General features: G+C 38.0%; 2 protein-coding genes across 5 annotated transcripts in view; both read left to right on the forward strand.

Moving 5' to 3' along the window:
* The first annotated feature begins 322 nt into the window (after positions 1-322).
* LOC124297125 (somatomedin-B and thrombospondin type-1 domain-containing protein-like) overlaps positions 323-22,911 on the forward strand; it is a 41,748-nt gene continuing 19,159 nt past the window's right edge. The window contains exon 1 of the mRNA XM_046747785.1: positions 323-1,189. Within this exon, the coding sequence (XP_046603741.1) occupies positions 913-1,189 (277 nt within the window). The 5' untranslated portion in view covers positions 323-912. The remainder of the gene's footprint in view (positions 1,190-22,911) is intronic.
* LOC124297124 (uncharacterized) lies at positions 15,513-22,101 on the forward strand. 4 transcript variants are annotated; one of them, XM_046747781.1, is made up of 4 exons: positions 15,513-15,953; positions 16,523-20,182; positions 20,721-21,111; positions 21,181-22,101. In XM_046747781.1, the coding sequence occupies exons 2-4, from the start codon at positions 18,116-18,118 to the stop codon at positions 21,483-21,485; spliced, it is 2,763 nt and encodes a 920-aa protein (XP_046603737.1). In that variant the 5' UTR covers positions 15,513-15,953; positions 16,523-18,115; the 3' UTR covers positions 21,486-22,101. The 4 variants fall into 4 exon arrangements, with proteins under 4 accessions (XP_046603737.1, XP_046603736.1, XP_046603740.1 ...); XM_046747783.1 differs by lacking the exon at positions 15,513-15,953 and having other exon boundaries at positions 18,785-18,908; positions 19,354-20,182; XM_046747780.1 differs by having other exon boundaries at positions 15,513-20,182.

The following is a 22,911-nucleotide window of genomic DNA, read 5'->3' on the forward strand; positions in this document are numbered from 1 at the left end:
GACTTGATCAAACGTTCAACCAAGCCGAAAGTTCTTTTTTGTTTTTAATTCAATGTATAATAACAAATTATAGTAACAACTATCCATATCCACAATATTTTTTGAACATAAGAAAAAATCAGTAATACAAGGTTCGCTTTGAAACGGACGGATCAATCATCAATGTGTAGAACATTAATGTTTAATTGATCTCCTGTGTCATTTTTGCGATGTTCCCGAGTTGACCGTGCAGCAGAAAACCTTTGCCTGCCGACGGGCGCATGCCTACCGTTGACTCCGTCGACGGCGTCGAGACCGTCGTGCGGGCGCCGCAGTCGCTCAGTCGGTCTCGGGGTGACGTCGAGACTTGGTGGGGCGTTTCTATGGGGAGAACAAACTTAACGCTTGTCCACGCGCTGCTGCACCACAGTTCGACTCCGGTTGCTCCTCGTTGGCCTTCGGTGGGCTTCTGTTGGTCCAGCCTTGGTCTCATCATAGGACCATTTCTGATCTCATTCCGTTACAACAGGCCGCATAATTTCCTCGCCGCATCTACCTCGCGAATGCAGATAATAAATCTACCCCGAGGATTCAGCCGACAAAGATAATCTGGCACAATAGTTAGTTAATCAAATCAACTGCATAAATAAATGATTTATATATAATATACATATATTATATATACGTGATAAGCTTGTGCTCAGCATAGGGTTATATATATATATATATATATATATATATATATGTTTGTGAGTCATTCGTGATGATGATCTTAGGTTTCATTTAATACAACGCGGATAATTGAGGCAGCTGAGAAATTTAAAATCGTTTCTAGTTCTTTCTTCTTTTTATTCAAAGCTGCGAGTAAATTTTCAAGTTTTATGTGAACATTCGACTGAATTATCGGGACTTCTGTTATCGTCGAAGGGTATAATGAAGATTTTTCAAAAAACGGTACTAAACATGACACCGAGTCACCGTATCGCGGCTATGCTTCTGGGGCTGACATTTGCCGCTATTCTGGATCTCACTTCAGCCGGAAGCTGTAGAGAAGCGAATCTCTGTTGCCCTGGCAGAGACTCTGCCTGCGTCGTGCAGAAGGCTTCGCCGAATGCGATAATCGAAGTGCTTTCCGATAAGCCTTGCTACTGTGACCATGCGTGCATCAAGCTCGGCGATTGTTGTCATGACTTCAAGGAAGCCTGCGGAGGTGAGAACAACTCCTCATATTATACACACCACTTGCTAATGCAGCGCCATTCAAACCTGACGCAGTATACTTTAATCGTTTCCCTTCAGCTCAAAAGCCTGCTGTATGTAGTAATTAACGCTAACATTTTTACACTTTTCAATACCAAGAATGATCGAATGTCTCGGTTATTTTCATAATTTGATTGAATTCTTTTAAACAGAGACTGAAAATATAATACATTCTTCTTTTGTTATTTGTGGATCAGTTACAGTAGCTAATACCATAGATTGCAAACTCTCCATTGCTGTCCAATGTCACGTTTCAACCGTCAGTAACATTTCTTGTATAGTAATATTATAATCTTCTTCCCGTTTTCATAATTCCATGTTTCCGCTGCAAATAATTCGGTCGGAGTTACGGTACATTGATTAGTAAATGTACATGAGAAAAATTGTAATTAAATGGATAGCGTGACAGCAATGGTTTGGAATATTGTTAGAATAAATTACAAGAAAATGTGGTCACGTAACTATTCATTGTTAGTATGATTACAGTAAGTTGTCAGTACTACGTTTCCTGGTAATAGCAACGTTACGTCTGTTTGGTTTGTTTACTACATTTTTTTAGTCGAATCTGGTCTTGAAATTAATCTGTTGTCGTACCAACACCACATTATCACAATACTTACAAGAAAACATAGTACCAATGATCATAGTCAAGAATAGTAACACTTACTATTTTTACTGGATACAGTTACAAAACTGATTTTCATTTATTTTTTTTAGCTAAAACTGCAGTTTTCTGTTGTACTAAAGAATGAAAATAGTCAAGGATTTGCCAGTCACCACGACTAAACATTTCGCCTTTCTCATTAATTCGATTGATTTATTATATAACAGGTAAAGGCACTTTTAATCCTCTTGCAGGCCTATTCCATCCACATCCCTTCTAGATCCTATCAACTCTCATTATTCTCCTTGTGTTTTTTGTGTCCTTTCAGTTGTTGCATGAGCTTTGAAACGTCGCCGGCGACCTCCCAAAGTCTACTTGTTGCGTGTTGAATTTCAGGGAGAGAGAGGTATGATTAGGTCCGTAAAGAGGTGCTCTTTATACGCAAACTTATACAGCTAACAACCGTGCGCACAGGGTTTCATCCGACGGAATAACGCAATCTCATTTCTTTAGTTTTTTTTTTTTTGTTGTTTTTTTTTTCTTCTACTACTTAGAAGTTATTATGGAGCGAGGATGAACAGTATATTTTATGTACACCCGAGTTCTTTGTTACGTATACCTTTTCGAGACATGAAAAAACCATCCACAGAGAGAACTCTGACAGTTTTCAACACGTTTAGTTTATTGTTGGAATAAATCCCCTCAGCTGCAGTGCCGGAAAACTTTGTTTTAACCCACTTTTTTCCCTCCGTGGACGAAACGATTTTATATAGTTGAAGCTGGAATTCCTTACTTAGGCGCTATAGTGAAACAAGCTCTCATTTGACAGTCTCAAATTCTTCAGGTGTACCTAAATTCGTATTTTATTTATACTATCTACATACTTTTTACATCATACGAAATGACCGACTTGCGTAGGAATTTGTGTATAAAGTGTATATATATACACGTATGTATATAATGTATAAGTGTGAATTCGAGTCACGCTCGTCTCCTTTTCCTCTCGTGTATACGTGCAGCAAGTCTGCGACTCTGATGGTCATAAAATAAAATACTAATTTATGTATTTCTGCATAATCTCCTAAGTTTGCGCAACTTAAGTGGCGCCCTGTCATTACTAGGTATTCCACCCTCGTTCGTAAACCCTGCGGGGTCTACTTTGTTTCAAGATGGCATGTATACCATTATTTTTATCAGCTGCGGGTCAGAGTAAGTAGAGCGAAGCAAAACCCGGGCCCGTTAAAGTACCTCATGCCTTCGGAAAGCCACACTCACTTTGCATTTCCCCTTTTTAACGGCGGTTAGGGTCACCTTGCTAAGTGGAGGTCTTTGTTTGAGAAGGTTTTGTCTACCTTTGATTTGCTTATCCCTTCAGTTTCGGTTCGTTTGGTACGAGACTGATGTCTATTTGAAAATTTCAAAAACACAACCAAGTCTGTTAAACGTCTGTTAAGGTGAGACTTACATATGACTCAAGCGGGAAAATGGTTACAATCAACTTGACCAAAACCAGTTCGAACTTTGTGAAATGTTTTCATAAATTCTTAAGAATATGAGTTCATTTTTTGTAAATTTTCATTTGAAGATTTTAGACATTATCAGCCGATAATACAGGGTGGCTCAGTAAGCGCAGATCACTGGACACTAACGGATTGATTGCAAAAATATAATACAAGTGGCCGTCAAATAATTTTAATTACATTAAGTTAAATCGAAATGTACGAAATTGACAATTAAATATATGAGAAACGAACTTGTAGGATCGCCACTTGCAGAAATGAACTTGTAGGCATCGAAACTTGCAGAATTTAACTTGCAGAAACGGTACCCTTTAGTTCATTTACGCTAGACTCGCACGCACGACAGCGGTCTTCCATCTGCGCCCTGATTGGTGAATTCAATCGGCTCTAACTCAAAATTCCTTGCTTAAAAAAAAAAAAAAAAAAAATTCTCAACAGTAATTTTAGTCTTATTTTTTTGCAAGCGATCCGTCAGTGTCTGGTGGTCCCCGCATACTGAACCGCCTTGTACATGTATCTACGAAAAAGGAGTATAGCGTTTAGCTTTGAATTAGGTAATTCTTGAAAACTCTAGATCGTACGAATTAAAGTTGAATGCAAAAAAGTATCCGTTTGAAGTAAATTTTCAAGTTGCATTATAGATACAACATATGGAGGCGCCTGAAAGTTGGTAAAAAAATCTAAGAATCCTTAGTTCTTAGATATCTCCAAAACCATGATACGTCATTTTTTACTGAACTGAATTTTAGAAAATACTTCTTTATTAGTTTCGAAAAATGTGTGTAAATTTCATAATAGGGCCATGTTCAGTTCGGGAGCTATGAATTTGTTTCGATCGTAATTTTTTACGGAAATTAGAAATATTATAATATTTAAACCGAATATTTAAATGAGCAAGTTCAGGTGATTTAATAATTAGTTATTATTGCTCTCAGTAGTACCATTATATACACATAATTTATAAAGCGGGTGAAATGAATTGCTCTTCACACATTTCGCGAGATAACCCGTTCGTCTCGAATTTTCTGCTATAATTTCACACAGTAGTCGATTAAATACATAATAAAATTTTACGATATTATGAATTAATATCCATATTTTAGAGCTATATGATTTGACGCAGATTAAACGACGCGACCAGATAGTTTTTGCGAAAATCACGACAGAAAAAATCATAGCTTTCAAACTGAAACGGTTCGTATGATGTAAAAATCTAAGAATCCAAGATTTCATTGCTCAACTTTCAACGACTGCCATATTTTCTTGCATATCGCAACTTCAAAATTCACTCAAAAGTGAAACTTTTATGTACCTAACTTTTTTTTCCAGTTCTTGAGTACCATTCAATTCAAACTCAGGCATTGTCAATTTTCGCATATACCGAGAGTTCTTCATGAAAGAATCTGCTCGACAATAGCAACCGGTCTAGTTTTTAAGGGTAGCCAACTTCGTAAAAATGTTCCCAGCATGATAGGTATGAAATCTTTCGCAGCAGTCGCGCGGTAAAATAGATTTCATACTAATCTTATCGGCTCCCCATAACTCTACGTCTGTAAGAAGCAAATTCCAAAATTGATTTCTCAAAAACAGTAAAGTGAGAAATTCTAAAAATATTCAAGTAAAGGCATTGAATGGTTAGATAACATACGATGACATAACAGTTTCAACGTTACGGTATATGTTGGCCAAAAGTAATGAACCTCCTTAATAGGCGAGAGGTTATGGTTGACTGTCACTTGTCAACCAGTCGATTCTAGGGAATTTATTCTTGTCAGCGAAGATTTGCTTCAGGCTGTAGCACGGATGTCAGCCAATCAAAATTAAGCAAGTTGAATCAAGCGCGCTACGAGCAAGTCTTTCAAGCACAGCTCTCGGTATATTATATCGGTTATACAAACGTCTAAACATCTTCGAATACAAATGTACAACAAAAGAACATAAGACACACATTTATCAACTAAAAAAATATTTTTACAAAGTCTCAACCGGTATTAGAAGGGTCAGGGTTTTGATACGGCCCTACTATTATACACGTGGAATGCCCCATATGTAAAACTTGGATTTAATTAATGCGGCGTAGAAATGTTGGATACCGTAAAATTCTTTCTCAGCTTCGTTCCAGCTGCATCAAGTGCGATGCTTGGCGTTCCCTGAGATGAGATCGGTGAACTCGAGAGATTCGTGGCCTCGCCTGGCTAACTTCCGAATAAATTTTCTGAAAGATCTTTATTGGCCATACGCTGCCTGCACGCGTAGCGGGCCTCGCCGGAGTTAAACGAAAATTTATAGACGTTGTTCAACTGCAGCGAGGCTCGCGTGGTTAGTGTGTATCTTGCTGGGATATTCCCCATCCCTTCGCGGCATACGCACCTCCTGCCAAACATCCTGTAGGCGACGGAGGGGAGTCGGTTCTTCGAACTCACATATACGACGTTAAAATATGATACATTCCCACAGATTGTCAACCTATATTACACAATTTATTATATGAGCTCATATACCAACTTTCGGTCAGCTTTTAGGTTGAAATTTTAATGTGACTTCAATTTGGATGTGTTATTGGGATTGTTATTTTGCAATGAGGCATCTGGCGGAAAAAAATCGAACTAATTCAATCAGGCTGACTGCTGACCGTAGACCGTATTTTTTCGCGCGTGGATGGTATAACAGATATATTATTGATTACGTTTAATTATTTTGTGTGACATGAGTAATTTGAAACCCCAAGAACTACAATTTGGCTTCGTTGAAGTTAAAAAATTAGGTTATGTGGTGATAAGATGGCGCTGACAACCAGACTCTGACATCATGAGGTTATTTTCTAATGCGTGTACGCTGGAAATGTTCTTCAATTTTTAGGCTTCTAGGTATTATCATTTACAAGAAACACGTGGATCAATTTTGTCATGTTTTCGAATTGAACTTGTGTTTTCGAATATTCAGCACTTCTTGCTGTGGATAAAAAATAATATTAACTATACTCTGCTTTTTTTTATGCGAAAAGTGTGATCAAACTGAAAATGAAATCCATTCTGAGGTAGATCTTCAGAAACTGTCACAAAAACACGTTTTTTTAACATTGCCCGTCCTGTGTTTGCGAGGGAGGTAAGAATAACCTATTTTCATTATTTTGTGTGAAAAATGTACATTTTGGCGTATATCTTGGAGATTTTAGAGTGGGCTAAAAATAAGATCGTGATTAAATGTCTACCCGATATTCCAGGGATTTAGGATTGTCTGAGTATGTTCTACATTTCTGGAATTTCTACCATATAATCTAATTATGATCCCATTTTCATCACTGAGGATTTCTGTGAGGATTTCAGGATGTATTGCAAAAAGTCTTCTTTTTCAAGCAAAATAATGAAACCCATTCATCTTCATCCACTTCGTACATACAGAACTGAAAATGTCAAAACACAATGTTTTTGACCGTTTCTGAGGATCTACTTGAAAACGAATTTTATGTTCCCGAAAAATCAGAAAAACTAGATTGGGTCATATTGTATTTTCTGATTTGAAGATGGAGGTTAAATTCTAAAATGTGCTAATATTGATCATCGTATTTCTCGTGAACGGTAAGGCCCAAGTCCTTGTACAAATATACAACCCTATGTATACTAAATGTGCACCTTGTAGAACCGTAAACAAATCGAGATTTTCACTCTAAAAAGTTCGTGGAAAGTTGCTGGATCGGCCTTGCATATATTACAGCCATTTATGCCAGTGTGTAAAAGCTGGAGTGGTTGAGTTGAGATCCACCCATTTTGTGATCCTGTCGAAGGGTGTGTCTTTTGCAAGGATTACTTCTTTCATCTTTCGCATAAAGAGTAACAATGTAATAAAGTTGACGATAGCTTAAAGCTGTTTTAAACGTTTTTCAAAGGTATCGGTTACTCCGTACCTTTGATCCTTTGACTACCTGCTGAAAAGACCTGATTTCAGAACTTCGGTTTTCGTTCATTATACTTTTTCTTCTTTACTTGTGAACCTCTGCGCCATGATGAACACTCGCTTTACCTTAGTCCTCGAGTGAGGGGTTTAAGTTGGTCGGCAAAACAGTATATTATTTATTATTATTATACTGGTGGAGGCTGGAAGAAACGCAGGATCAAGTAACCATATTGTTTTCCGAGTATCGGGAGAAAACATTTTGCAGAACTAAGGTGTGTCGTAATAATTAATCACCATCTTGCTCCATAATATATCTTCTCCTCGAAAAAACAAACGAACAGAAAAACAAGCCGGAATTGATTCTACAGGATGGAAAGAAACAAAGGAGCTCGAGAATGTAAGAGATTCGTTGTTATAAATTAGAAATGATTTTTTATCCAAGGATAAGAGGGGCGAGGGGGGGGGGGGGCAGTACTTTATTTGGAAGATATAGCTAAATGGAATGGTCATATAATTTATACAACTTACAATCGGTAGCGAATTGTATTTTTTTTCACATTCTAAATGGATCTCCATTCTTTGGCTAGTGAAAATGCATTTCAGATAAGCGTTGATTATTTTTTTTAAATCACGCCTGTCAAGTTTAAAGACAGAAAAAAACCCATTTGCGATCATTTTCTTTCGAAAAATGCGTCTGCATGACATAATATACAAAACCTAAGTTTAGGAATGTTCAAAATCTGTTAAAGGTAGATTTTAGTGTTTCTTAATAATTTTTCGGATCCAAAAACTTCGTGTCTGAGAGTAAATTTTTCGCTATTTTTATCGACCAATCGATGTCTCAGAAAATGAAAAAACTGCACTAGAAAATCGAAGGAAGTGCAAATGAGAAAATACGGCAAGACATTTTTGATTCTTAGCAGTACTTTTTAAAGCACTCATCGCAGCGATTGGAAACTATTTTAAACGAACGTGGGGATAACAATGGCATGTTCATTCGTTGTTCTTTGGTATTGCATTTAATTTGTGTAACGTAAATTATCTTTAAACGATTATTTTTTTTAATGACAATTGAAAAATTATTTTCCAATCTTTATAAAATAATTTTACCGTGTCCTACCGTATCGTCAGATTATACAACCGCAATGGAATATTTCGGATTTTGGTACGAAAATTTTTTGTGTTTAGAAAAGATTGTTAATTAAATATTATTGTTTCGTGTTCAAAATAGTTCGTTACCTTTTTTCTGTTTGTTGAGTTGGTACAAACTCCGGTGGGTTGTATAATATGCTATACGACGAAATTTATTTATAGCTAGAAACACAATTTAGCTTGTCGAAACATGTAAGCATACATACCTGTACTTCTGAGTTGCACTTTAGATATAAGCACAGATTTGTTTCAAGAGAGGCGCTTGTCGAAAGCAGCATCGACCTTTCCGGTCGATGGAAATTTTATGTAAATAAAGTCAGTCGTCCTTTTGTCATACAATGTCTGGAGGTGTAATTCGTGACAAAGTACTTTAGCATTTGGTTAGCTTGATATTCATCGGGGCAGAGATTCCATTGTTTTTTTTTTTTTGTCGAAATAAGAGAACGGTGGAGCGGGAGGATCGTCAACTCGGAGTTGTAGTCACGCGGTTCGATCGTAAAATATCTTAATTAATACCCAACTCCTTTCTTGTGCAGGCAATCGTGCGTACGCGGCGCTTTTTATTTGCAACATTATACATATACGTTTACACACGGAGGGAAAGAAATTCTTTAGCCATCAAAATATATTTTGTTGGATTCCATTCTCTTCCATCTAGTATCCCGTATTTGCTCCAAATACGATGGCTTCAATACAACGATTCAGATTTAGTTAGTTTGGCAAAATGATTCAGTCAAGGGAATTCCTTGATTCAGCAAAAGCCGTTCTTGTCGCGATCGAGTGAAGTATTGATTTGAGTGAACCTTTTGATGTTTTTCCGAAATTTAGTGAACTAAACATCATATCATTTGAAGTTTATGTATCGTTCCTCCAAGTCGCATGTTCTTCGACAGAAACCATTAGGTACTTCAAACAAAACAAGTACATGAATGTAGCCAAAAAAAATTTACATCGACTGAATACCATACTTTGATGATCTAACCGGGGCTTGTTAAGCATAACTAGTTGAATCAGTTGCACTAATTTGTTTACGAGGTAAAAGAAACACTACATGCTTTGAAACAAGTAGAGACTATATTTACTGTAAGAATCGGTATACTAGTACTATAAACGGCTACTAGGCGGTGAACTTTCTCGCTATGGAAATAGCTTCAGAGATAGTTATAAAACCGGGTAGTCGGCTAGGAAGTTAGATACGAATAACGTAAGACGGATTTGTCAACAGACCTATTACAAACGAGAAAGCATAATACCAAGTTTTGAATCATTGAAATTGATACTGAGGACAACTAAGCAAGATTATTGACAAGTATTCAATTTATACTTCTACGTATTAAAAACTAAGTTTTCAGGTTTTACCATTAAATATTCGGTAAATCTCACAGAATTTTCAGTCAACAGAATTTTAAATGATATGATTCGAAGAATACATTTTCTGCCCTTGAATAACTCTAATTTTCAGTCAATGTAAAAGATTTTTGTAACTACAGATTTTATTACGTGAACCAATCATTGAACTGTCTTGACTCAAAAAAACCTGAATTATAAAATAAACTAAATTTGTTTTTATACAACAATTTTATATTTTCAAAACAAAATGATCGAGGTGTGTTCAATCAAATTTTTAGTCATTTCATTTTATCTTGAATAAATTAATAGTCAGCATGATCATTCAAAGGCCTTGAATCAAGTCTATATTAAGTTTGTCACAAGTATTTCGTATGACAAAAGTATTTTGTTGAAGTAAGTATTGTGTTCGCCGCATTTGACTATAGCATTTAGTTGAATCAAACGACGAATGTCACTTGACTAAAACAAGCCTTTCTCGCCGTGTACCTTAGCTGTTTTTCGCGCAGATTTTTTTTCTGTCTTCCTCTGATCTTCTGCGACGAGAATTAGAATCCGATGAAACGTATTGTAATCACGGACTGAAATTCGCTCTCCACTCGGCATGCTAGCTTAACGACATGTACAATCATAACGGTCGAAAACAGCCTCGTTTGAGAACTCGAACGTGCTTCAACCAATTGTTCTTCCTGATGCTCCTCGTCGACCCTTTCTTCCTCGTAGCTGGCTGCAGGCTCTTCTGCAGGGGTGAAAATGTCGGAGTAATTTCTGGATAATTTTAATCTGTCGGAGCGAAAGTGTGATTAAAACCGCGAAGCGGTACAGATAACCGTAATCCTCCACCCCCCAGTTTCCCCTTTCCATTTGTAAGTGTGCGTGCGCTTGTGTATAAATTCAAGCGGATGTTTATTATGCCGCGCAATCGGTCGACAATTATTTCGTAATATCTTGCTAACGTGGAAGTAATTCCCGCAGCACCCACCCACATTTCGTGTGTAGGTTGGCAGGAAGGTACGAGTACAACGCCCGTTGTGGTAAATATACGCGATGTTGCGTGGGACGTACAGCCGCTATAAAACATATACCTGCGAGACTTGATCATAATTTATCATTTTTATTATATATAATATATACGTACGCGCTGGATGCCGGCAACGATTGCGTGCATAAATTCAAAGATTAGTTTTCCCACCCCGTACTGTGCTGTTGCGGATGCGCAGTTTTTACTCGGTGAAAATTTCGCAATCTCAATCTCAATCGTATAGTTATAAGCCACAGACTACATCCCTCCTCACTCCTGAAAGCTGAGGTGGCGTTCGCCCACTCTTGAAAGTTCTGCCTTCCGATCTCTTGGCGCAGGATTTCCTCGGCACAGAAGGACCCGCAAGGCCGGTTATGCTAATGGATAACTGAGGAGGCGTTTTCGGATCCATCCTCCATCCTCCACCCTCTACCCTCCACCTTCCATCCAGCTTCCACCCACTTGCCGAAACGCTCGGTTCGTTCGTTCTGTGTTCTTATCTCGCCCACAATCCACACCGGGCCAATAAAACTCGTTTAAGCTTCATATCCGTGCTGAATATTTCGTACCTGAAAGCTTATACCTCGCATGCTGCTGCGATCCATGCCTATTTCTTCACCGAAAGCCGAAAGCTCCGTACACGGTGTATTTACAGTCTAGTGGAGACAACTTTCTCATTTTCACACATTACAATTGTCCTTGGAGGACTGCACTTCTCGTTCTTGTCTTTGGTTATTCACATCTTGGCCTAAAGTGTGCTGATCTAGACTCAATATGTATCTACATCCACATTTACTTCCACATTACTATAATTATGGACAGAGAGTGTTCGTTTGTTTGTTATCGATAGTATGAAATACTGGACCGATTTTCATGACATTTTAACAGAGGCATCTGTACTACCTTGAAATTATCACAGGACGTATACATTAAAGATTCCTTTTCAAGGATGCGAAAAAATGGTACCCAAAGGGAACTAATTTTCAACGGCGTAGGAACGATTAAAGGCGTTCTGCGGTGGCGCGCCTAGATTTGGGATCCTCCGACAGGTGGCGGCAGCTTAAAAATTGTTCCCACGAGCAAATTGACTTGTCGAGTATACAAACTCGAGTTTCTTTGTTTTAATGATGGCCGTACATAACTTCAAATTATACATCGAGATATTACGGGTGCAGCCGTGACGGAGGATGCTGGTGTTTAATAGGTAAATCAAGGGGTATGCTCCTTGGACACATATTTGCTGTAGCACGCACAATAGAAGCTACAGCCATGTAAATATTCACTTTCAAAGGAAGACATTATTCATATTTGCATACTCGATCGCTTTACTCGACAGTAGGGCTGCATGCCTTGTCTCTATTCATTTTCATTTCGTACAAATGCTTCGACATAAATTTTACATATCCGAGTTAGGTTAGACTAGGTTAGGTTTGGTGGGTTAGGACACACGGTATGTACATTATTGTAGGCCGAATTTATTTGAAATCAGACTGGCGACTCAATCTCAAATCACTACAGAATTGGTCGATGACGAGTTATGTTCATTTTCACGTTTATATGGTACAACAGTTTTTCAATTCACAAAGCTGAGAACGTGAACTCGTGGAGTTATAATTACAGGGCGAAAGGAATATGATTATTATGTGTATGCGGTGTCTTATAGGTATGATGCATTAAAATGCACATGCCAACTCATTTGTATCCTGTTTCTGTTTGACATCGTTAAAATGATGTATGTAGTACGGGCTGCGGTAGCACCTTCGTTAATTGTCAACTACTAATTGGGGCGAACCGCAGCACTTGAAGAAAGCATGTCTTAGCCCTTCTAGAGTTATAGTTACATATATACTTTGTAAGAACGTTGAAGGGTGGAGCAGCGTGCTTGCATATCAACGATCTCTTGACTTGCAACGACGCCACGATACATATAGTACAGGCAAAGCGTGCTCAAAAATAGGCTCGTGAGAATTTTGGGTAGAACGCTATTTTTTTTTTTTCATTCCCTGGGGGGGTCGGTCATGAGTGCGAAACTCAGTTTTCGGGTCTGGAAGGGTAGGCGAACGGCCGCCATCTTGAAATTAAGGGTGTGATTGGTTTTTTCAATTTACCTCCGTAACCGTGAGGCTGACAAAAATTTTGTAGAGAGCTTTTTTGTAGTTGATATAATTACCCATAACTTTTTCCTATAACTTTTTGCGCTAATGTTAATAATAAAAAAATTATAAACAATAAACGATGAAAAATTAGGGAATAGAAAACTTTGAGGCAAGATTATTAATTAATTTGAAATCTGACAATAAAAATGCATCTAACCTTTTTGCGTGACTTTTATATTTAATTATTTTTTACTTAATTAATTTCAATTGACTGAATTTTTTTATTATTAACATCAGCGCAAAAAGTTATAGGAAAAAGTTATGGATAATTGTATCAATTACAAAAAAGCTCTCCACAAAATTTTTGTCAGCCCCACGGTTACAGAGGTAAATTGAAAAAACTAATCACACCCTTAATTTCAAGATGGCGGGCGTTTGCCTACCCTTCCAGACCCGGAAACTGAGTTTCACACTCATGGCCGACCCCCCCAGGGAATGAAAAAAAAAAAATAGCGTGCTACCTAAAATTCTCAGCGAAATCACGCTTTGCCTGGACTAATAGTTATTCTTCAAAGGTTTGTGCAGTTTGTGTTCTTGTGCCTTCAGTTCGCCTACAGCCTTAAATTGACAACAACTTGACACGTATTTTTCTATTCGAATATTCAGGGATTATAAATTTGTGTACTGTGTATATGATTGATTTGTTGTTCGAATGCAAATTAATTCCTTATACGTCTCTGAATAGCTATACTTAGCAATCTTCAATTTTATACGGCCCCGCGTGGTTTGAATAATTAAAAGCTCTTGGTCGACAGAGATTTTTTTGGATGCCAATTTATGTCCCGGAATAGTAATATGCATAATGGGTTTATAAATATGTAAATGCCTGACTCGTATAGCAGCTCGTAAGTTTTGTGAGATCGAGCCACAAGATTCGTTTAGCGAAATTGAATTCTCTTCTGAATTTGTTCAATTTGTCTTTGCTTCCTTGTTTCTTTTAGCAAAAACGATAGGAAGGCACGACAACTCAGAGTGATGAAATGTTACAGACACATTATTACGAAGTATATTTGTTCTACGAATTCTGAACACCATCGGGACAGTAATCCGATACGTCTTCCGCGATGTCTCTTCTTCGAAAATATATCCTTTGAGATAAGTGGTGAGCGACGGTTTTGATTGTTGTGGCTTCCCTGTACGTACATACCTGCCATCTTGTGCTAACAATCCAGAGCACTTAACCTCGTCTCCTCCAGAGCAAACACTACTATAAGTTCCACGGTATGCACACATACACACCATCTCCAATCTGCAGTGGATAAGCTCTTTCGGTTATAGATGGCACGATGGTGCTTTCATAGTGAAAACCAGTGACTGGAGTAGCTGAATCACGTACAGTCCTTCGATTTTGTAAAATATCAGTACCTGCACTGTTATAATTCGCGATAATATCGTTCCCTCAAAAATCTAGAAATTGCTAAAATAATAAAACGCGACAAAAACCACACATTTTTCCGACAGTTTTTGTTTTCGGATATTAATAAATTTTACCAATTCTACTATGAAAAAGTAACGCCCTGCCAAATTTTGAGCAAATTCCATTCATTGGTTGACTAATAATGACGAAAAATGAGAATCAGATAACTCGGCCGCTAAAACAGGACTATCGCATAACCTTAATGTGTATGTACGTATATCAGCACGTTCGCACGTGACACGTATTTACATCGGATAACACCGTATTGTATAACTGTAGTTTCGCACCTACTTCGCACCTCGCTACTCTGCAGCCTTAATTAATATCTTTTAATTAAAACGTCGCGTGTGGAAAGCCTTCCGCTCGTGGAGTTTCAGAAGGCGAGTCTTATCTTCAAGTTCGAACAACCGACGGTCTGCCAGCTCATACAGGAGTCTGTCGGGCAATGCTTATTGTTAGGCATATAATGGGCTTGCAATGACACCCCAAGACGTATCGCGGCGCCACAGTGTCTAGACAAAAGTTTTTCCACAACATATTAGCATACAATGCGTCATCTTGCATCAATTTGAATGTATTTTTTCATTCCCGGACGTTGTTTTGCGGTTGTTTTTTCGGCGAGGGAAGCCAAAGCGGAACTTGACCGCGGCGAGGCAACGTGCCCGGAATTACCGATAAACAATTCCGCCCCCGAGTCTCAACTAGGCTCCGAGATGCGTAGGAACAAACCGAACATCCGCTCGCGGAGCTTTGCAAAAAGTCTCACGGTTACTGGTAGGAAACTTTATAACTCTGTACTTATAACTCTCGACCGGACGTATTTTTGCGTGCATGTTCAACGCGACATGAACCAAATTTATTCGTTCAAGGTAATCCTTTTTAAAACAAAGTTGAGTCAGTTTCAATACATGTAAATTGGTGTTACCGAAGCGAATGCCCTAGGGACAATACGGCTGTTCGCATATAAAGTTCGAACGCTTTTTTCCACAACTATCGAAATTCGAAATTTTTTTTCTCCTAATAGCCAGCGACGCCGTTAAATTTTTAATCAACAAACTCGCGCTGCGTGTACTTTTTGTATGTATGTGAACCTGGAATCCGTAATCCTAGTAGATTTTCATCAGGTTTTGATTGGAATACGAGGTGGTATAGGTCAGACCGAGGGGTTTATCACTCATGTAATAGTTGGGACAGCTGCAAATGTAATGTCCATGCAATGGTATGTAATCTCAGTACAATACCATGAAATATTCGTGTAATATCATGCAATAGTAGTGTAACGCCGTGTAATACTGTGCGATAGTTATGTAATACCCTGTAATAGTCATGCAATATCATGCAAATACCATGTAATAGTCGTGTAATATTATGTAATGGTGGTTGCAATAGTCATGAAATACCATGAAATACCTGTGTAATACAGCATGTAATAGTCATGTAATACCTGCGCGCGCAGTACCAAGCGCATGCGCTTTACAGTGTTTACCGGATTCGTGACATAACCTTGAAATTCGTATTGGCAACTGTTTGTATAACCTATGGACCGTTATTTCTCGACTTGATTGTGTGAGTCTGCCGGCTACAACACGTGAATGACGGAAAGGTACGTACTTAATTTAATCTGTCGCTTAGATCTGGCAAATATTCAATTATTTCTTGCTGACCTGTACAAAAGTTACAGGCAATTGAATTTCAGCGGTTTTTGTTATATAAATATAAGTAAATATACCTTAGCATGGGTGACGTGATATTGTTGTAATTTCCGATCCGTTGTATTGCTTCTAAGTTTGCGTCAATCCAAGAGAAAAGAAAGAATATGACCTAATTTTTTTACCACCTACCAATTTATGAAATGAAAAATAAAAGAAAAATCCTAACTGTCGCATAGTGCAGGACAGAATCATCTACAAGTGCTCAAAAATTGTGACACACTATCAATTATTTCAATTAAATTCCAAATAGATTCAATAATTATGCGTTTTTCAATTGACTTCATGAAAACATACGATTTCGTTGAAAGTTCTAAGAAATCAGATCTCTATCAGTTTGTCCTGGTTCCTTACTCATTGTTCATTCCAGAAGTGTCACAAATTGTACTATATTTTGGAATCAATCACTCTAGTTGACATTCACAATGTCAGCAGGTAACTGTGATGTTTGATCTAAAACTAGCTTGGAGTTAGGCATGGAGGAATCAGCGAGCAAGGCAGAAAAGGAGAGTATGGCGAAGACCATCGCTGGAAATGTTAAAGAACAAAAGTTTTGGGTCGTAATTAGGAAGGAACTTGGAGTTGATCCACCGTTGTACCTGAAGCATCTCCTCACCTGTCTGGGTTTCGATTCAGCGGCCGCTCTGAAAAACCTTTCAAGCGAAGCCTTTCTAGAAATGGAGAAATTTGCCCAAACTGACATGCTGGGATTGTTAGGCGAAGATGGTTACACAAAATCAGACTTCTTCGGTATCTACAGTAATACACCTGAACAATTCCGCATACTACGAGGACATAGGTTTTGCCTCTTCGAAATTCAGAAGTATATTATAGAAAAGGGGTTGAACCATTTTGCTACGGCCGAACAGGATATTAATGAAAAATTAACTAACATCAAAGCAAAAAAAGAAACCAAGGAAACGCTAAAAGCTGTATCGGGAAAAAAATCAGATCCACAGTCACGAAAATCACAGGACTTATTGAGTGAAGAAGATCAATTATACATGCTCATTAAAAATTGGTTTTCTAAGCAACCAGATGGTGAAGAAACCTTCAAAGATTATTTAGAAAGCCCTAAAAATCGGTATATAGAGGTATCTGTCAAAGAAGACGTTGACGAAGAAATTACCTATTCGGGGAAAATATCGTGTTGCCTGTGTAAAACTAAAATTACCGCGCATAAAGCCGAATACGGGAAATCAGTACCGAGGAAAACTCGTTGGGTATGTCAAAATTTTATGAAGCACGTAAAGGAAAAACATTTGACTTTGAACCCTGTGGAAAATTCGAAGGAAAATTTATTTCCTCGCAAGCATAACAATAGCAATAAAATTGATACAAAATCGGGTCAGGCGGAAAAAAATACAGCAAATGTTCTCAAAAACGTCGTCGCTAACACTACAGCTTTTACTTCTAGTTGTAAAAAGGTTCAACCCGAGGTTCAACCACTTATTACGGATGTATTCGATAAAGGCACCAATGACAATGATAACTGGAATACAAATGCTAGTTTGAGCGACAGTATCGCAAACAAGAACCAGAAGCTCGGCCAAAATTTACCAAGAATTATCGAAGACGTGAAATTAGTCACACCCGTTGAAATAAGAAGGGATATTATTAAAATTGAAAAAAGCAGGGGAAAAAGGCATATTACTAGAGAAATTGAGAGTGATGACGAAACGGAAGCGAAACCTACTAAACGGTCGAAAAATCGAATTGAAAGCGATGAAGAACTCGAAGTATCTGCACGTGACAAGCCAAATGATGAATCGGATGTTAGATCACAAGCTGTGATAGTTGAAAGTACAAATGATGAGTTACAGGGGGAATTCAACCTCGGAATAATGTAAAAGGGGTTCTTTGTTCCGAGAAAATTCTATCAACCCCATTGACTAGTAATACCAAAAATACTAAGACTATAGATACAAAAAGTTCCGACTGTGAAAAAAAAATTAAAAAAGATCTAAGAACTAGAAGTGACAAATCCTACCGACAAAGAGTGAAGAGTATTACTACAGAGAGAACGATTCCATATTATTTTCCAACATTGAACGAAATGGAATTGCTGTTGAAATATAATGCAGAATTAAAGGATTGCGTGAAAAATTTATTAGCACAATCGGCATCGAAAAAATTAACGAAGTCTTGTCCAACAGTCAATGAAAACAGTAAAAGTAACTTGTTAGTACGAAAATTGATGAGAATTTCTGACAAACAAAGTCAGGCCGAATCTTGCGGGAACAGATACGATTGCACAGTGAAAAAGTTTGCATCGTATATTTTCATGATTGGTGGAAGATTGTCGTACGAAACGTTATGCGCGAACTTGCCTCTACCATCCCCCTCATCTGTCAGTCGGTATTTGTTAGAAAACGGACCAGACATCATTGAAGGGCAGCTTCGATTGCAGGAATTGAAAAATTACTTAATCAAGGCCGACCTGCCTCTAGTCATATGGGTAAGCGAAGATGCGACGCGTATTACTGGCACCGTGCAATATGACCCAAAAACTAACCAATTAATTGGGTTGGTATTACCAACAGATAAAAATGGAATGCCTAAGTGCAAATCTTTCATGGCAACGTCACCAAAAGTAATGGAAGAAACGATGCAAAATATTCCAATTGCTTCTTTGGCGTACACAATTATGGCACAGCCTTTACAAAAAAATGCGGCGTCATTTTGTCTGTGCATATTTGGAACCGACAATAAATTCACAGCCGAACACGTGCTTAACAGATTCCAATTTATTTACGAACAATGTCAGCAATTCGGAATAAGAGTATTAGGATTTTCTTCGGATGGTGATCCAAGATTGTTAAAAGCGATGAGGATTGAAAGCCAAATAGGTATTTCGAATCTTGATTTACTCTTTGGTAAAGAAAATTGGACATGGTTCAACAGTGAATTTTGCAGTGAGTACTTTGTTTGCCAGGATACTGTACACATTGGTACAAAGCTAAGAAATCGCTTCATCAAAAACTCAATTGTTCTGCCGATGGGAAACAATATAGCGACTGTTAGTCACCTGAAACTATTGATACAGTCACAATCTAAAGACAAACACCAGATAACTTATTCTGACTTGGACCCAAAGGATAAAATGAATTTCCCTTCTGTTCAAAAAATATGTCAAGAAAATGTCAGAAAATTACTCAATGATACAGTACCTGGCAGCGAAGGAACATGTCAGTATTTGAAAATACTACATAACACCGTAGTTTCATACATCGATTCTGAATTAACGCCGTTGGAAAGAATATTTAGCATCTGGTATTCTGTGTTTTGTTTAAGGATGTGGCGTGCATGGATTTCGGCAAATGACAGTTACACTTTGGGCAAAAATTTTATAACTTCCAACTGTTACACATGCATTGAAATAAATGCTCATACGCTTATTGACGTCATCATACGCCTGAGAGATTCGGACCAACCAGAACTCTTCCTGCCATCTTTATATAGTAGTCAACCATGTGAAAGCTTTTTCCGACAAGTCCGTTCAATGTCATCCACGTACTCGACTATTGTCAACTGCAGCATGATGGACATCATTCATCGTCTCAATAGAATTCAAGTACAAAATGAAATCATCATCGAAGAGTCAGAAAATATTATATTTCCAAGATTTAGGGAGAGAAAAAGTGTAATCAATGTCAACACATATCCACTACCTTCTAATCAAGAAATACAGAAAACCGTTGAAGACGCGAAATGTCGAGCTATTGAAGATCTCGGGAACCTTGGTATATTTTTCAACAATATCTTATGTACACTGCCTTTTTCTGCAAAGTCTATTCAACTAGACTCAGACGACGAATCTGACAGCGAAGAAATCAGCGAGGAAACGGAGAGCGCAAATGAAGACACTATATCTGCAGAACTTGAACATGATATGATTACGTTGCAGTCTGTAACAGGAACTTTGGAACTCAAAAATTACTCCACCCAAACAGTTCAACTAAATGAAACGAGTCCATTTGCAGTCGTGCGTGATTCGTCGCAAGCCGAATACGTCGTTAGAAAATCGTCCATTTGTTGGCTGCTTAATAAAACCAAGCACCGTTTAAGTAGCGACAGACTTCAGAGAGTACGAGAAATCGAACTGCCGCATTTGTCCAAGAAGGTACTTATTAGCTTGATATTAACTCTTCCTAAATAAGTAATGAATATCTTTCCTTATGACCCAGACTCATTAAAATACTGCGGAAAATGTCCTACCTACACCTAGAAAAAAAATATAATGCAGCATTATTCTATGGTAAATGTATAACCCCAACGAATAGAGTTGTATAATTTATGCGGCAATTGGTTGAGATTCTAAATTTTTAGGAGGTTGAAGTTCGTAACGTTAACGAGACGATACAATTTGAAGAAAATCGCCATTTTGCAACTTTAGAATTTTTTAGAAATGCAGTAATCAATAAATAGTGGCTTGAATCAAGCAAAGTCAACCCACATCAGAACTACAGCCTCTGTAAAGCAATTACGAAGTTGAAAAACATAGTTTTTTTTCAAATAATGTGTCGTTACGTTAACGTTACGAACTTCAACCTCATAAATTTTTTAGATTCCATCATTGGCACATCCTGTCGTTGTGATGACTACAAAAAGTGTTAATTTTCAACTTCTTGGTTCTCCGTATAATGTTATTGTTTTTCTAGGAATCAGCTACTAGATCAAATACTGTCGAAGAGAATCCGGAAATAAGTATAGGGACATGGATGCTTTTTAGAGAAGACACTGAGGCAGAAACGAAATACAGAGTAGGCCTTGTTCTTGGATTCGTCTATCTAACTGGAAAAACAGACCCACAAAGAGAATACTCCAGATTAAGCGCTGACGTCAATAATGAAAGTATTGGCGTACTATGTACCTGGTATAGATTAATAAGTTCTAGTCTCCGTCCGGCACCAGTGGGGTCACATGATTACAAATGCATTTCTGGATATATGCGAACTTTACCAACACCACAGATAGTTGATGGGCATATTTTTTATTCGGATTTAGTTTTGAAACTAATCCTCGAGATTATTCCTACAACTTCACTCCAAGGTAATACTGCTGTGAAAAAATTTCATTTGAAATCATTGCACGTCTGGTTACAACGTTTTGAATTTTCAGGTAAAGATGCAAATATCGGAAATTTTGTGCTGATCGAATTTCTCACCAAAAAAACCAAAAAATACTACATCGGCGTTGTTAAAAGTATCCAATCAAGAGACAGAGATTGCGAGGAAGATTATGAAGTCAAATTCATGCGAAAAGTGACGAATTCGTCGAGCTCCATATTCGTTTTTCCAGATGTGGACGATACAAGTTATGTAACAGGAGATCAAATAAAGCTAATTCTGAGCAACCCGAAAATTGACCGAAGACGTCATCATGTATTCAGTGATTCTGATTTGTTAGAGTACGCTGTGATTTAAAAGTTAATTGAAGATCGTCTCAATTGCTAAAAAATATATATAATTATGTATCGTTAACCTCTCCAGAGTACTATTAGCATAAATATACAGAGAATATTATTATAATATATAAATTATGGTTGCGTTGAATTATTCTTTACTATATTTAAAGGTTGATTTGCAAATTTTATTATGAAATTTAGAGGGTAAAAGAGGTTATAAAAAAATAGTTGCAATAAACTATTTAATGTAATTCAAGCAAGACTTCAGGGATGCAATTAATGACAGTGAGACAAAAACCATTGTTAATAGGTATACTGAGAAATACTCATCTTACAGTAATATAATGTGTATCTATATAAATATATAATAGTCATGTAATAGTCTTGTAATAGTTGTATAATTAGTATGCAATAGTCATGCAATGGTCATGTAATTCATGTAATACTATGTGTAATACATATGCAATACGTATGTAATACTTGTGCACTATCTGTGGAATACGTGCAATACTTATGGGATACTTATGCAATACATGCAATACTATTGTAATCCCTATGCCATACATGTAATACCAGTGTAATAACTATGTAATATGTGAAATACATATGCAATGGTGTCATACTTGGGACAGTCATTATGAGAGTGGTAAGCCCCTCGGGTCAGACTCAATTTGCACTCTCGGGGTTCACCGAACCATGCGTTGGTCGATATTCGGTAATTACTTCTGGCTCTACGTGGCCGGGTAACGTTCCTCACCGCACACGACTTTAGCTTCCTTTTCTTACGCTCGAGGCAGGCGAGACCCGACCTTCAAATTTATCTCCTGATTTTTTCCTCTCCACCGGCCGTGGCTTTTGTCGTCCCGGCGCGGGTCTAAGCCCCTCGGCGATTGCTAATTTAAGAAAAACAAACTCCACGCAGTAAGGATACGTGAAAAATGCGGCTCTCCAAAGAAACAGACCGCGATTAGGGGCATTGACAAGGACAGCTGTCAGGGCGCCCCGGTTCCAAAGCTTCGAAATCGGCGGTCTGTCTGTCGCAAAGGACGCTCGAAGGACGCAGGGACGAGGACTGGAATGGGATGCTGGAAGTTCGTACGCTGGTGCGTGGCGCACCTAAACTTGAGGATCGAACTCGTAAAATCACTCGTACGAAATCAATTCTTTCGAGTCTCTCGCATGCAGTGGCAACTCCTTCGTTTCTGATCCCCCGCTCCTTCTTCCCGCTGGCTGGTTTCACTCTCGCCGCGAGGATAACCCTAAATTTCGTCTGCTCCTTCTGAATAAAACATCCAACTTCTGCCGCGCGAACGACACTGTGTCGGCACTAAAGCCAAAAGATTACATATTCGATTCTATAAATATCCGACTTTATATCCTCGATTGCATTTCTGCGACTATAGAATCTTAACCCGTACAGGGTGTCCGTAACTCGCGAGTAGTAA

The sequence above is a fragment of the Neodiprion virginianus genome, chromosome 2 (genome assembly GCF_021901495.1).
Source record: "Neodiprion virginianus isolate iyNeoVirg1 chromosome 2, iyNeoVirg1.1, whole genome shotgun sequence".
Classification (NCBI taxonomy): domain Eukaryota; kingdom Metazoa; phylum Arthropoda; class Insecta; order Hymenoptera; family Diprionidae; genus Neodiprion; species Neodiprion virginianus.

Bases quoted from the DNA above. Each gene is read 5' to 3' on its own strand.
- LOC124297124 (XM_046747780.1), top strand. From the start codon at position 18,116: ATGGAATTGCTGTTGAAATATAATGCAGAATTAAAGGATTGCGTGAAA. The intron at 20,183-20,720 runs GTACTTATTAGC...TTGTTTTTCTAG, and splicing joins TGCCGCATTTGTCCAAGAAG to GAATCAGCTACTAGATCAAA. The intron at 21,112-21,180 runs GTAATACTGCTG...TTGAATTTTCAG, and splicing joins TCCTACAACTTCACTCCAAG to GTAAAGATGCAAATATCGGA.